The sequence below is a fragment of the Eulemur rufifrons genome, chromosome 8 (assembly GCF_041146395.1).
Source record: "Eulemur rufifrons isolate Redbay chromosome 8, OSU_ERuf_1, whole genome shotgun sequence".
NCBI lineage: Eukaryota > Metazoa > Chordata > Mammalia > Primates > Lemuridae > Eulemur > Eulemur rufifrons.
The window spans coordinates 44,862,687-44,877,803 of record NC_090990.1 but is presented as its reverse complement, the minus strand read 5'-3'; the positions used below and the strand labels follow the sequence as shown (position 1 = coordinate 44,877,803).

General features: G+C 41.1%; 1 protein-coding gene across 1 annotated transcript in view; it reads left to right on the top strand.

The window, feature by feature from the left end:
• Positions 1-15,117, top strand: part of LOC138390669 (cytochrome P450 2J2) — a 37,594-nt gene that overhangs the window by 11,847 nt on the left and 10,630 nt on the right. The window contains exons 3-7 of the mRNA XM_069480075.1: positions 1,793-1,942; positions 2,326-2,486; positions 7,340-7,516; positions 9,689-9,830; positions 12,652-12,839. Of these exons, the coding sequence (XP_069336176.1) occupies positions 1,793-1,942; positions 2,326-2,486; positions 7,340-7,516; positions 9,689-9,830; positions 12,652-12,839 (818 nt within the window). The remainder of the gene's footprint in view (positions 1-1,792; positions 1,943-2,325; positions 2,487-7,339; positions 7,517-9,688; positions 9,831-12,651; positions 12,840-15,117) is intronic.

Sequence of the window (15,117 nt, the reverse complement as noted above, 5' to 3'; positions counted from 1 at the left end):
GATGCACTTATGAAAGTTATCTAAGGTAGTCCTCAGATTTAGGAAAAGCTAATTTAATGAAGTAAATAAACAATCAAGCAGTGGGACAGAATATAAAAGTCCATGAAGTGTACAGAAGACAGTGAACTTGAGGAATTGAAAGGTGGCCAATGTGGCGATTACAGGGATTAAAAGAGATAATTAAATGAAAATGAAGCTGCTGCGCTTGGCCAGGGATAGTTCATGCAAGTTCTACTAAGGATGTTGGTTTTGATCCTAATGACAAAAGAAGTTCTTGAATCGTTTTAAATATAGAAGGAAATTATCATATTTACACTGTACATTTTTAAGCCTCATTTAGGCTGTCATTTAGAGAATGGACTAAAGACAACAAGACACTATTGTAGCCTTGTATGTTAGAGAAGGTGGTAGCTTGGACCAAATGGGTGGTGAAAACTGATAGTAGGTTAGACCAGGGCAGTGGCAGTGAAGACACATGGATTCAAGACATCCAGGAGGTGAATCTAATAAGGCATGATGGCCTAGATGCAGGGAGAATGAGATGTAGAGGTGACACCCAAATGGGTCAATGATGGAAACAAGGAACACTCAGAAAAGGACAAGGTGTTTGCTTTGGTTGAGCATGGGTGGGGAGTTGTATGGAGAAATCATGAGTTCAAGCATGGATATGCCAAGTTTGAAATGCCTTTAAATCAGCAAAGTCAGGCAGTTGTTGTATTAGTATATATGGGGCTAGAGCTCAGGGACAGGAATAGATGGTAACTATCAATAGATGCTATTTTCAGTTTTAGGGAGTGATACGATTTCCCAGAATATAGGGTGAGAAGAGAAGAGGCTTTAGACTTCATTTTGAAGAACTCCACCATTTCAAGATTTAATAGAAGAACATGAACCAGCAAAAGATATGGGAATTTGCTGGCAGAGAATTAGAAAGGAAATCTGGAGAATGTGGTATCCTCAGCACCACTGGATTGGAGTGTTTCCAGAAAGAAGTGTCTGATGCTGCTGCAAGATCAAGTAAGATGAGGTCCAAAGGTATCCCTGGACATGACAGCAAGGAAGGCCATTTCATTAGTGATGGAGGTCAAGGCCAAGTGTGAAAGGAGTGGAGGTTGCTCTGGAAGTGAAGAAATGGAAGGAACAGGGCCTCACCTGTGTGTGGGCAGATGATGGTCTGTTGAACACAGCAAGACAGTTTTCTTTCCCTTTGCCAGTGGTGTTCTTTCTGTATGGAATATTCAGTCCGCCTACTTTCTTGAGTTATTCCTTTATCTTTTATGGTCCATTAGATAAGTACTCTCCTATAAAGCCTTTATTTGCTTCCTCAAGTATATGGACTTTATCTTATCCATAAGTGCATTCCTAGCATTTGGCATGACATGAATACTTAACTTTACTTATGTGGCTAATAATCAGAGCATAGGCTTTAGAATCAGGGAGACCTGAGTTTGAACACCTCTTTAGCTGTTTTCTAACTGTGCTATCTTATGAAGTTTATCCTCTGTTTCTCAGGTTTCTCGTTGGTAAAATGGGGTAGTGGTGGTAGTAATCGTACCTACCCCACAGAATTTCTCTGAGTACTAAATTGCAGAAGGCATAAGAATATTTACTAAAGTGCCTAACATCCCCAGCAGTCTGTTATGTCCACTGCTTTGGGGTGATTTCTTTGAACAGGTTTCAAGTGCATTAATACCCTTCTCCTTCCCTCCATCTGATACACATCCTCATGCCATTTGCTGGATGTTCACATTATCGAACCAGAACACCATAGTATTGACTTTCTTTTTCCCAGGATTGATCATGTCCAATGGCCAGGTGTGGAAGGAGCAAAGAAGGTTCGCCATGACAGCCCTAAGGAACTTTGGTCTGGGAAAGAAGAGCTTAGAGGAACGCATTCAGGAAGAGGCCTGCCACCTCATTGAGGCAATCAAGGAGGAGAACGGTGAGCATTTCATAGCACAGATGTAGGAGATTGTGGCCCATTCATTCACTGGGCAGATATTTATGCAGTGCCTGATGCTTGTTCTGTGCCTAGCAGTGTGCTAAGTACTGAGCATAGAGCAGTGAACAACTCTCCATGACCCTGCCCTCAAGGAGTTCTAGAATGAAATGCATGAAGACGGGCAAAAGCACATGACTGAATCTAAGTCCTGCTCATCAGTTTGACTGTGGCATTGACTGAGTACTTGCTGTGTGTCAGCCCCAGTGAAAGGTGGTGTGGCCAGGCCTCATGAATGGTTCAGTACTAGGTATGTCCTGTGTCACAGAGAGTAGACTCTCAGTAGGAACTAGAACAAATCCATCTTGTCCTTCCTCCCCATCCAGGACAGCCTTTTGACCCTCACTTCAAAATCAACAATGCAGTTTCCAATATCATTTGCTCCATCACCTTTGGGAAGCGATTTGAGTACCAGGATGATCAGTTTCAGGAGCTACTGAGGTTACTGGATGAGGCCACATATATAGAGGCTTCAATGGCATGTCAGGTATGGAAGTTTTCTTTCAGTATCTTGGAAATTGATATTGCGGCTGATGTCAGATACAGATGGGTTTTTCCTTTTAGTATTTTTTGAGGGAGTGGGGTATGTGGAGTTAAACCTAGAAATATCCTTTTAAATTTGATTCCAATACAAAGTTATTTGAAATCAATCTGTTGACTCTAGTGTTTTAATAATATTAAATATTTACCAAGTGTTTACCATATGCAAAAAACATTTCTATCGTTCATGTAAAGTACAAAGTTTTACATGACATACATCTGTGCATCTATGTTGTTCTATTTGGAAAGAACAATACTGCCAGTGCCTTTGAGTCCGTCCTCTCTCTGTCTCTCCCTAACCCACCCATTTCTCTCTTCTGTCCCAGTATTCCTCTGTGTCTGGCTTCCTGCTCAGCAGGTGGTTTTGAGATTCATTTAAGTTGGTTGCTCTTTTTTGTAAATGTAGTCTCGTATTCCATTGTGAGAATGTGCCATTGTTTGTTAATCTATTCTCTGTTGGTCAACATGTAGTTTGTTTCCAGGTTTTCGATGTTACAAATAAAGCTGCCTTGAACTTTCTTCTACAGGTGTTCTTGTGGACACATCCATTCCTTTCTCTTGCATATGTATGTGGACATCAAAGATGCCTAATGATTTCCAAACTGATTATGCTATTTCCATGCCCACCAACACTCACTTTTATCAATCTTCTATTTTCACAGGGTATAGCCCTTTGGGGATGAAATGTCACTTTTTCCTTGGTGGACCCTGCACCCCAATTTTTCTCCCTCTAGGCCTTTCATTGTGTCAAAGACCATGCTTAGCTTCTTGTTCTCTCAGCCACTTTCCTGAATTTGGTAGACATTTCTATAGGAAAATTGACCCCCCAGTGTTGAAGTCACCCCTTGGCTTCCTTCTTCCCCTGAGCCTTGTCCCCGAAATTCCCTCACTACATTGGTATGTATGTGTGTGTGTGTGTTTATATGTGTACCCACGTGTGTATTTTTTTAATCCTGGTATTCTTAGTAAAAGGGCTGGCCTTGAGTTACTGAGTCTGCTATTGACAAAATTTTAAAATATTTCCTCAGTTTTGAAAAAAAGCACTTTATTTTTGAAAATTACAAACATACACATTAAGTACAAAGACTACAATCATTAATCACTGTGTACTTATCAATCAGCTCTGATTATGATCAACATATGACTAAGCTCAATTTATTAATACCTGTATCCAGGACACCCCACCTGTGAATTATTTGGAACAAATTGCAGACCTGAATGATTTGTTCCCATAAATATTTCAGTGTATATTTCTAAAAATGAAACATTATTGCATCTGAAAAATATAAACAATAATTACTTAACACCTTCAAACACCCAGCCAGTGCTCAGATATCCCTAGATGTCTCAGAAATATTTTTTGGTGGTTTTGTTTTAATCATAATCCAAACAAGGCCCAGATATTATATTTGGTTACAGTGTCTCTTAAGTCTCACTCAATCCATGGCTTCCTGTCAATCCTCTTTTTTTTCTTTAAAATATATTATGTTTATTGACAAAATTGAGTTATTTCCTCTGTAGAATAGTCCGCATTCTGGATTTAGTGCTTGTATTTCTTTGGTTATTAACATGTTCTTCTATTTCTTCTATTCCTGTGTTTTATGTACATTGGTAACTAAATCTAGAGGATTGATCAAAATAAGATTTTATTTGTTGAAAAGGCTGCTTTTTAGAATGTACTTAATTTCTGGTTGTCTCATGTTACTATTGATCAGTGGGTTCAGGTGTTATCAGTATGATCTATTATATCATCTCCCTTTCGCTTTTTACCTAATGGTTACAAAAATTATTGATCATTGCCTACATGCATTATTTCTTTTCAGGATTCAAATAGGGGATGTTGTAATTTTTTTCCCCCACTTCGTGATTGACTTATGGTTACTGATTTTGCATTGATCAATTTTGATAAACTCGTAACAGTATTTTAATTCATCTTTGGATGACTTCATAGGCAATCATATGTATGCAAATAAAGGAGGCTTTGTTTTTTCCTTTCCAATCCTTATCCATTAATTCCTCTTTCTTGCTTCATTGTGTTGGCTAGAGTGTCCAGTGGGCTAAAAATTTCCTACTAAGATAGTGGATTGTTCTCATTCTCATTATGTTTCTGTCAATTTTTACTTTATATCCTTTACAGCTATGTTGTTAGATGCATACATATTTAAATCATTATTTATTATTAGTAATTGAAACTTTTTTAACTATTTAGTAACATTCTTTACGTCTATTAATATTTTCTTCCCTAAAGACTATGTTGTCTGATATGAATAAAGGTAATTGTCTTTCCTTGCTTCCTGTCTGGCTACTACTCTTCTATCCTTCTACATTCTACCTTCCTATGCCCTTACATTTTAGATGCTTCCTGTCTAAACAGCGTAAAGCTAGATGTAACTTTCATACCCAATCTGAAAGTCTTTGCCTTTTTGTTGGACCATTCAGTTCCTTTTCTTTTAATCAAAATTATTACCAAATTAGAACTAATTTCTAATCATTTTGTGATTTCTATTTATCTGTTCTTTTCTCCTTCTTTGAGTTATTATGATGGAGTGTTTTTCTCACTTTCCTTTTCCCTGTGTTCGTTTAGAAGATGAACAGGCTTGTTCTATTATTTCAGTCTTTACCTGAAACTTTCAACATTCATCATTAAACCACCAGCATCAAAAATTAGTTTCTTTATCATCCCCCAGAATACTGCAAGAACTTTACAACATGACTTCTGATGAATGATGTAGGCTACTAATGTCATGTATTTTAGTCTGTTCCTTTTTTAGTTCAAAAGTGTGCAGGATTATTACTGTTTATGCAGTGAATGTTTGCTTATATTTACCCACATATTTATCAGTCTCTTTTTTCATCATCCCGTCTTGTATCTCACAGCCTCCTCTTGAATTTCCTATAGTGAGGGTCAGTTTGTGGCCAATTTTTTCAATTTCACTTATTCAAAAATATCTTTATTTTGCTCTACTTAGAAATTTTTTTATTTCGACTGTTTTTTTTTTAAATTTCTATTTGCATGTTCAAAATGTTATTCCACTATCCTCTGGGTTCCCACTTGTGCCATGGAAAGTCAGCTGGAAGTGCAATTGCTGTTCCTTCAGAAATATTTTTTTCTTTTCTGACTGCTATTGTGTGTATCTAACTATATAGCTGTAAAGCTAGATGATTTTACTGATTATTAGTTTCCCTATTGTGTATCTAGAAGAGCATTTATTTTTACTGATTCCTGACAAGCAACTTATGTGGGAGCTTTATGGACCAATCACACCAAAATTAGTAAAGCAGTCAGCACGATTCCTGACACGTGAAAAAGGCATAATGATTATGAGCTCTTATTACTGACAATGTTATTTTGAATTACTTGTTTTCATTCCTAGTCATGGTGGTCTCCAGTTCAGCAATTCCATTGGCTTCTTCCTATGAAGGTAGAGTCTAGGAAGTGATGAGAGTTTGATGGGTGCCCAGCTGGCTCTTGAGTCCAGGTCTCAGGGAAGAGAGCACAGGGGCAACAGGGTAAGAAAACTAAGCCTTTCTTGGAGTCTCAGAACATTCGAGGCTCTTTGACAGACAACTACAAATTCTCTATCTCCATTAATTTTCCTAACAACTCTATAAATATGAAATGAAGCAATACAGTGTGTGCAAGCTGGCATGGAGTGTGCAGGCACGTACAGAGAGTGGCCCACCAGCTGTGTGCTGAGTGCTCTGTGTATCTCATGTCATTCGGTCCCCAGAACCATGCTGGAGCACCACTGGCAATGAGTCTAAGGATCAACAAGGTACAAAGTATATTATTAGCAGTAGTATTACTGTTATCAAACTATTATATCTAGAAAGCAGCAAAGGTAATGGTCACACACACAATGTCTGTCCCATTTTAACTCTAGGCATTTTTCCATTATGTGATGACCTCTATTTTTCAGCATATATTACTGAAAGTTTATTCAACAACCAATTAATTTCAGTGAAAACTGTGAATTCTTACCCACATGGAGATCACAACATGGTGGGGGAGACAAATGCGCACACACACACACACACACACACACATTAGTGATAACTGCCATGATGGAAACTAAAACAGGACACAAAAATAGATGGAAGGTGACAAAGGCCATTCAGCTTATGGGATCATCAATCAGACAGCTGTGAGGAGGCAACATAGAGCAGAGCTCTAATGAAGTGAGGGGGCTGGGGATATGTGAACTTCAGAGGAAGAGCTTTCCAGGCACAGGGAACAGCAACTGCAAAGGCCTCACACAGGAGCATCCTTGTTCTGATCCCAGAGGTCACTGCTAGACAGTAGAGAGCAAGGTTAGGAAGGAGGCAGTGAGTCTGCAGGACCCAGCTCAGCGGGGCTTACAGGCCAGAGAAGTGACATGGGACTTGGTCCCTGTGTGCTGGAAAGCCTCAAACACTGAGAGCCAAGGAGGGAAATGACATGGTTAAACTGCTAAAGGATCCCTCTGGCAGCTCTGGGGAAGATGGGCTGGGAATGGGGTTTGCAATGGAATCACAAAACTGTGGAAAGCTCTTTTACAGCATCCAGGGAAGGAATGGTGGTGCTTTGCATCAGGATGGCAAGCCACTGGGATGGCCAGAAGTGCTACAAGCTGGATACTGTTTGGACAGAGAGCTGCAGTGCTTTGCTAGAGGGGTGAGACAGAAAAGAGGGGTCACGGCTGAACAAGGTTTCAGTGTGAGCCCGTGAAAGACATGGAAAGGAAGTTGGCTTCTATTGTGTTAAATTGTGGAAAAGTGGCACCATGTTGTCCCCACGATTGTTTTCTTTTTCTTAATTAGCTCTACAGTATCTTTCCACGAATAATGAAATTCGTTCCTGGATCCCACCAAACTGTCTTCAGAAATTGGGAAAAACTGAAATTGTTTGTTTCTCGTATAATTGAAAAACACAAGAGAGATTGGAATCCTGATGAAACAAGAGACTTTATCGATGCTTACCTCAAGGAAATGGCCAAGGTGAGGAAACCAAAGTTGCTTCCTGCGTTTTGTTCTTAAAGAGCAAATAGGGCTATGTTAGTTTCCTATTGCTGCAATATCAAATTTCCACAAACATGGAGGCTTGATATACCACAAATTTATTCTCTTACAGTTCTGGATGTCAGAAGTCTGACATCAGTTTCATGGAGCTAAAGTCAAGATGTTGACTGGGCTAGCTCCTTTTGGAGGCTCCAGAGAAAAATCTGTTTTTGTGACTTTCCCAGCTTCTAGGGGCTATGAATATATGTTGGCTTGTGGCCCCATCCTCCATCTTCAAAGCCAGCAGCATAGCCTCCTCTCTGTCCCCTGATCTCTGTTTCCATCGTTACGTCTTCTGTCTCTGACGTTGACCCTCTTGCCTCTCTCTTATAAAGACTCTTCTGATTACATTGGGTCCACTGGGATAATCCAGGATAATTTTTGCATCTCAAAGTTTTTTTTTTTTTTTTTTTTGAGACAGAGTCTCACTCTGTTGCCCAGGCTAGAGTGAGTGCCGTGGCGTCAGCCTAGCTCACAGCAACCTCAAACTCCTGGGCTCAAGCGATCCTCTTGCCTCAGCCTCCCGAGTAGCTGGGACTGCAGGCATGCACCACCATGCCCGGCTAATTTTTTCTATATATTTTTAGCTGTCCATATAATTTCTTTCTATTTTTAGTAGAGATGGGGTCTCGCTCTTGCTCAGGCTGGTCTCGAACTCCTGAGCTCAAACAATCCGCCCACCTCGGCCTCCCAGAGTGCTAGGATTACAGGCGTGAGCCACCGCGCCCGGCCGCATCTCAAAGTTTTTAACTTAATCTCACCTGCAAAGTCCCTTTTGCCATAAAAAGTAACATGAAGGTGCCAGAGCTTAGGATGTGGATGGACATGTTTGTGGGCCATATCCCTCCCTACCACAGGGGAGTCAAAGGTAGGGAAGTATTTCAGAAAGTATAAGGTAGTACTAACTTAGGACTGATGAGGCTGTTAGAAATAAAGGTGGGGGGTTGATGTGGATGCCCAATACTGCCTTTCACCCCCATCCTCTCCCTCTACCCATATCTGAAGGAGCTGTACACAATGGGGAAAACAGCACTTGAGCCTCAAAGCTCTGTTTTGTCATTAGTTGGGCCTAGGCCCAGTGATCTACCCTGTCTCTCATCCCCCTCTGCAGAAAGGAAAGCTGTGCTGGATGCCAAAGTTTAACCTCAGGGCCTGAGTGGGGCTTTGCCTTCCCCTTTCTCCTGATAGCATCCACTTTCCAACATTATAGGCCAGAAGACAGGGTAGGGAGCCAAACTGTACACATGCCCTTTTCCTCAGTGACCTCTCTGGCTAATATACATCACTGCATCAGTGCCATAATCTTTACACATGTATCATTGGGTCCTCTTCGTGGAGTGGGCAGAATGGTGGATTTCTTTACCTCTTATTTCACTTTATTGCCATAACATTAATACAGGCAATGCCTTCTCCCCAGAGGAGGAGACTTTACTGTGCAAGTATGAGACCATGAATATCAAGAGCAATGTTGGACAAATGAAAGCTTCTAGGGGAGCATGGTAAAGATGATGGGGTATCATGAGAAATGGTTTTGGAATCAGAGTAATGTAAATTGGAAAGGAAAAGATTAATGAGGCAATAGGAGAATCATTCATAAGAGGAATTCTGTTTATTATTTCAGTTTTCAGCACAAACATTTGCTGGGTATTTGCTATGTGCCCTCGCATCTCACATAATTCCCACAATGTCATCTTAAGAGGTGTGTGTGGTTATTTCCATTTTATAAAATCGAAAACCGAAGCACAGAGAGAGGTTAAGTAACTTGCCTTAGGTCCTACAGCTGCTAAGTGAAGTGGCCGATATTGGAAAACAAATCTGTCTTGTTCATATTCCATTCTCCTTCCAGGATACTGATAGCTTCTTTCAAATTACAGGCATAAGAAAATAATTGTCTTTCATTTTCATCCACCCAAAAAGCTTCAAGCACTTGGGGCAGGACGATGCTAACGATATTGCTATAAGCCTCTGCCTCCTAGGAGGCCAAAGAGAGAGTTGTTTCTTCTCAGGACCTTTCCTTCTAATCTCCCTCTGAGGATGAAACCCCCATACGTTATGGTAACCAGGAATCCTGTCAATAAGTGAACTTATAACATTAAATCTTGTCCTCCCTAGAATGCAGGCAATGCTACTTCAAGTTTCCATGAAGAGAACCTCATCTGGAGCACTCTGGACCTCTTCTTTGCCGGAACTGAGACAACTTCTACAACCCTGCGCTGGGGTCTGCTTTACCTGGCCTTCTACCCAGAAATCCAAGGTGGGTGTGTCAGTGTGCGTGCCCCACCCAGGACAAAATAAGGCCTCCTGGGATGCACTGCCAATAGAGGGGCCATAAGAAAACATGGTGGAATGGAAGGAGAGGTGAATAATCAGGAGGTGATGGAGACTGAGGAATGGGCACATTCTTCAAATTGTCTGTCAGGGCTGTGAGGGGTCCAAGTAATACAAAAACAAGAGAGAATCCCTGTCCTCCAGAAGCTGTGTAGGGGAAACAGTGAAATGAGTCAAAATCCTGGAAAGTTCCAGGAAAGTGTTCCATTCTCATGTGAAAATCTAGTGCTGCCCTTCTTTTCTTATAAGTAATGCTTTCCCATTTTTTCTAGATAATGTCCAAAGTCCTGAGTTTGGTCTATCATCCCTCTGATGTGCCCCTTCTTGCCTGACCAGTTTCTGCCCCTCATGTAATGACTGCACTACATGTCATTTCCTTTGCACTGCCCTTGTTTATGCATATCTGTCCTGACACCTGCTGAAGAATGTGCTTCTCAATTTCTCTGCATAGTAAACTTGTATCTCTTCTTGAGGCATCTGCTCAAATACTCCTCCCTACGATGTTTCTCCACTGCCCTGGGAAATTATGAGCATTTTCTTCCTCCAGAGATGACTCAGTTTACCTCCATTATTGGGCTTGTCCCACATTATTTCTATAGCTTCCCCACAGACTGTGTCCACTCAAGAGCAGTGACTATTCCCATCATTTCTCTTCCTTCAGGTTCCAGAGCAGTTTGAGCACATGGGGGATGGGAACTGTTATGATACAGTTTTTTACATTGTGGGTAACATTTATTAATGAGACATAAATTCAATTTAATGGATCAGGACCAACTTTTTTCCCTAAGATTAATATGGAAAAGAAAAGATCAGAGTGTTTCCCATGTACTAAGAGTAAGTTTGTTCATGGAACTTTATTTCTTTCATTTATAGATGCATTAATCGGTGCTTTATATGTGTGTATATTTATGTATATGCATCCTGAGTCATGATGTAATGTGCCTTTCTTACTGTGGAGTACATTTTTTAGAAAGTTTAAAAGCTACTGAATTAGTGTAGAGATTCGGTGTGTGGAATAGCGGCTTCAAAATCACAATAGATTAAAATGATAGAAGTTTACACTCATGTTCACAGCAGTGTTATTCACAATTGCCAAGAGAAAAAAGGAATCCTGTGTTCACTGATGAATAATGGTTAAACAAAATGTGAAATGTACATGCAATGGAATATTATTCCGCCTTAAAAAGGAGGGAAACTCTGACACATGCTACCACATGGATAAAGCTTGAGGACATCATGCTAAGTTACAAAGGCTGATGACAAAAACAAGAATACTGTATGATCCCACTTAGAGTAGTGAAACTCATAGAAACAGAAAGTAGAATGGTGCTGGCTAGAAGCTGAGAGAAGGTGAAATGGGGAGTTGTTTAATATATAGAGAGTTTCAGTTTTGCAAGATGAAAAAATTCTGGAGAGTGATTGCCAACAGTGTGAATATACTAAATAGTACTCAATCATACAGTTAAAAATGGCTCAGATGGTAAATGTTATTGTATTTTAGCCCAATTAAGAAAAATGTTTAAATATTCAACAATGAAAATAAGTGATAGAAATTTATTTCTCTCTCAGGTAAAAAAAACTAAGCTGGACTTTGCAAAGTCCTTAAGGTTTCAACTACTTCCGACTTGTTGCTGTTGTGTCTAGAATGATGCCCTTGTTGGCTGTCTCTAAGATGGCTCCCACTGGGGCTGCCTTTGCACCAGTAGGATGGAAAAAGGGAAAACACATCCCCTTCCTTTATGGGCTTGTTCCAAGGATTAATCATCACTTTTGCTTACATTCTATTGGCCAGAACTGAGTCCCATGGTCACACTTAGTCACAAGGGAATCTGGGAAATGTACACTTTAGCTGCACAACCAGGTATCCAGGGAAAATCTTTAGAAAAAGAGGAAAAAAAGATATTGGAGGGGAGCAACCAGTTTCTATCATTTATTGGGTAGTCACCTGAATCAGTTCATGAATCCTAAAACATCCTTAAGATGAAGGCAGATTGAGCACCATTAATCACATGAGGAGACTGAGGTTCATGCAGTTTTAGTAACTTGTGACAGTAAAGTTACAGAGCACAAGAGTTTGTGACCCCATTGGTCATACGCCAGGGCCCACTTTCCACTCTTATATACCTCCTTGAAAAATTACAGTCTATACTTGTCCTATGGTCAAGTGCATATTTGTGCCCCCTCCCCCAAATTCATGTGTTGAAGCCTAATTCGCAGTGTGATAGTAGTGGAAGGTGGGAACCTTTGAGAGATGATGAGCTCATGTATGCATTAGTGCCCTTATAATAGAAATCCTAGGGAGCTGCCTTCCCTTTCCACCCTGTGACGAGGTTCCGAGAAGGTGCAATTTATATGCCGGAAAGTAGGTGTTTACCAGACACCGAATCTGCTGGTTCCTTGATCTTGTTAATCCCAGGCTCCATAACTGTGAGAAATAAATCTCTGTTGTTTGTAAGTACCCGAGGTAATGGTATTTTATTATAGTAGCCTGAATCGACAAAGACAAGATCCTTCTATGAGCACGATGATCCTAGTTATTCATTCCTTAGCTGAGCCAGGCTCAAACAGAATTATGGAATTGGCAGTTTTCTAAAAAAACACCCTTTGAAGGAAGGAGAACCATTTTATTTCTTTGCAGTCTGGTCAGTAATTGAAATACAACAAATGAGATCTTGGAGCCCACTCCTACATCTTTAGAAGAAAGTATAAAAGTTTAAAAAATAATGGAATTTCTTCTTCTTTTCCAGAAAAGGTACACGCTGAGATTGACAGAGTGATTGGCCAGGGGCAGCAGCCCAGCCTGGCTGCCCGGGAGTCCATGCCCTACACCAATGCTGTCATCCATGAGGTGCAGAGGATGGGCAACATCATCCCTGTGAATGTTCCCCGGGAAGTGACAGTCGATACCACCTTGGCTGGGTACCACCTGCCCAAGGTAAGTAGGCACTCCTGGCCTCAGATCTTCAAGCCTCTCTTTGAGAAGGTGAAAATAGAAACTTGAGAAGTGACATGTGTTCTTGTCCTGAGGAGTCATGTAAACGGGGAGAAAGCTGTGTCATAGCTAATATAATACTAGTTTTCCTCCATGTGTGGCCTTTAGAATGTTGGTTTAACTAGATATTAAGAGGTATGTGGGGAGTGGAGAAGGGAGGATTCCAGGCTAAATGTGTTTAGGCAAAGACTGGCTTTCCTTTGCTGTGGGCTCTCAGCATTTTCATTATGCTAATGTGAGTTGTGAGTCTCTGTTGGCACAGCAGGCAGCAGTTCTGGGTCAGACTTTGCCACAGATGCCTTTGGTTTGCCTTGGTAGAGCATCTCATAGGACTAGGGACCTGGCCAGACTGTCAAAAATTCTGCTTCACAGTCCTGGGGTTATAAAATGTGCGAATGTGAAAGGACATTTGTCACCCACTGGGCCAAGATCACATTAATGAGGGTGTTTCTAACGTAATATCCGCACAGGTATTGTTCTAGCTTTCATTTCCAACCTCATTTTGGGGAACTTCCTATCTCACAAGGAAGCCAATCCAAGTGAGTGCAGACTTAACTATTAGAAAGGAAAGAAAAGAGTGAACACTTACTAAGCAATCATTCTGTGTTGTGGATCCAGCCTCTTTCCAAACGTCTGACTCATTTCTCTGAATAAATCTGTTATTCCCATTTTATGGATTGGGAAGTCCAGGCTCAGATAAATCGAGTTTGCCTGAGATCTCTCAACTACAAATGGCGAGATTTGGAGATCAAGAACGCTATGTATTCTCATTTTTTGTACTATACCATGCTCCCTCCATAGGAGTTGCTTTTCTTTGAATCTAAAAGCATCTCCCTGCAACTTTTTCAACTGGTCCCTGAAAAATGCCCTGTCCTCCTCACAAAGGGACTATGATCTCACTGCACCTTCTACTCTCATGATCTGTGCAGACGGCTCTCCTTCGCCCCCTGGTGTCCTCTCCCCACACTGCACCTTTACAGTACATGCTCTTGCTTTCTCACCACCTTGGCCAGCATCTGTGGCTCTACTCAAGTCTGTCTAAGTCCCTCCAAGTATATCGTCCCTGGGGAATATCTCAGGAGGTAGACCTAGAAGAACTTGTCCATTGGATACTGCTTGCTAACTGTCCCTTTACTATTTCATTACTGATTGACCGTCTTGTGGATACAGGCGGAGGTCTAAATTCCCCAGGTACTGTTTGCATTTTTCTAGCAATTCATTTAACTCCAGGGAACCAGCCCAGCTCAACAGACTTCTTCTACCATTGATTTTTAACATCAGCTTTATCAACCATCCTGGAAATTGAGAAATCCAGTTAACTATATGTTACAGAGGTTAGAGCCATGCCTTTGACATCAAATTGACCTAGTTCAAGTCATAGTGCTACCCTCTCCACTGTGGACTCTGGGCATGACATTGAACCTCTCAGAGCTTCAATTTCTTCATCTGTAAAATGTGTTTAAACCTACCTCATGGGATCCACAAGGTAAAATTAGATCATGCATGTAGAGCATTTAACCCAGTGCTTAGTATAGAAAGTACTCAAAATGGCGGTTATTATTCTTTAATAATTCAACAAATATTCATTAGGCACGTGAAATGCTCAGGTCTGGAACAACTGTGAGGAAAATAATCATGCAAGTGCATCCTTACAACCATGGTAACTGCCCTCAGAAAAGAACTCGCTGGGTTCTATACAGGTGCAGACTGGCAGGAGTGCTCAGGGAAGGCTTCCAGAAGGAAGTGAGGTTTGAGCTGAGGATTAAAGGATGATTAAGAGTTATTTAGGTCATAGACAAAGTGAGGAGGAAGAACTTTCCTCGCAAGGCAAACGGTATTTAAAAAAGCACTGAAATGAGAGGGCACGTGTTGTGTTTGAGAAGCTGAAAGTAGACCACCATAGAGGGAGCACAGGCAGGGGAAGAGAGTGGCCCAGACAGGGGCAGGTGAAGGGGCTTTGCCCTGAGAGTGACGAGAAGGTGCTGAAGGGTCTGGAGCGTGAGGGCTGAGCCTGTGGGGTGATGTCACTAGATGATGCTCAAGGTTCAGTCTGCTTTCAGAGTGGGGAGCAGATTGAAATGGGCAAGAGGATGTGGGCACAGCTAGGAGGCTGTAATAGGAAAGTGGCAGCCTAGACTAAGGCAGTGGTGGTGGGCATGGAACACAGGTGATAGAATCAAGAGAAATTCAAAGTAAAATGTACCAGTCTTACTGATGGGTT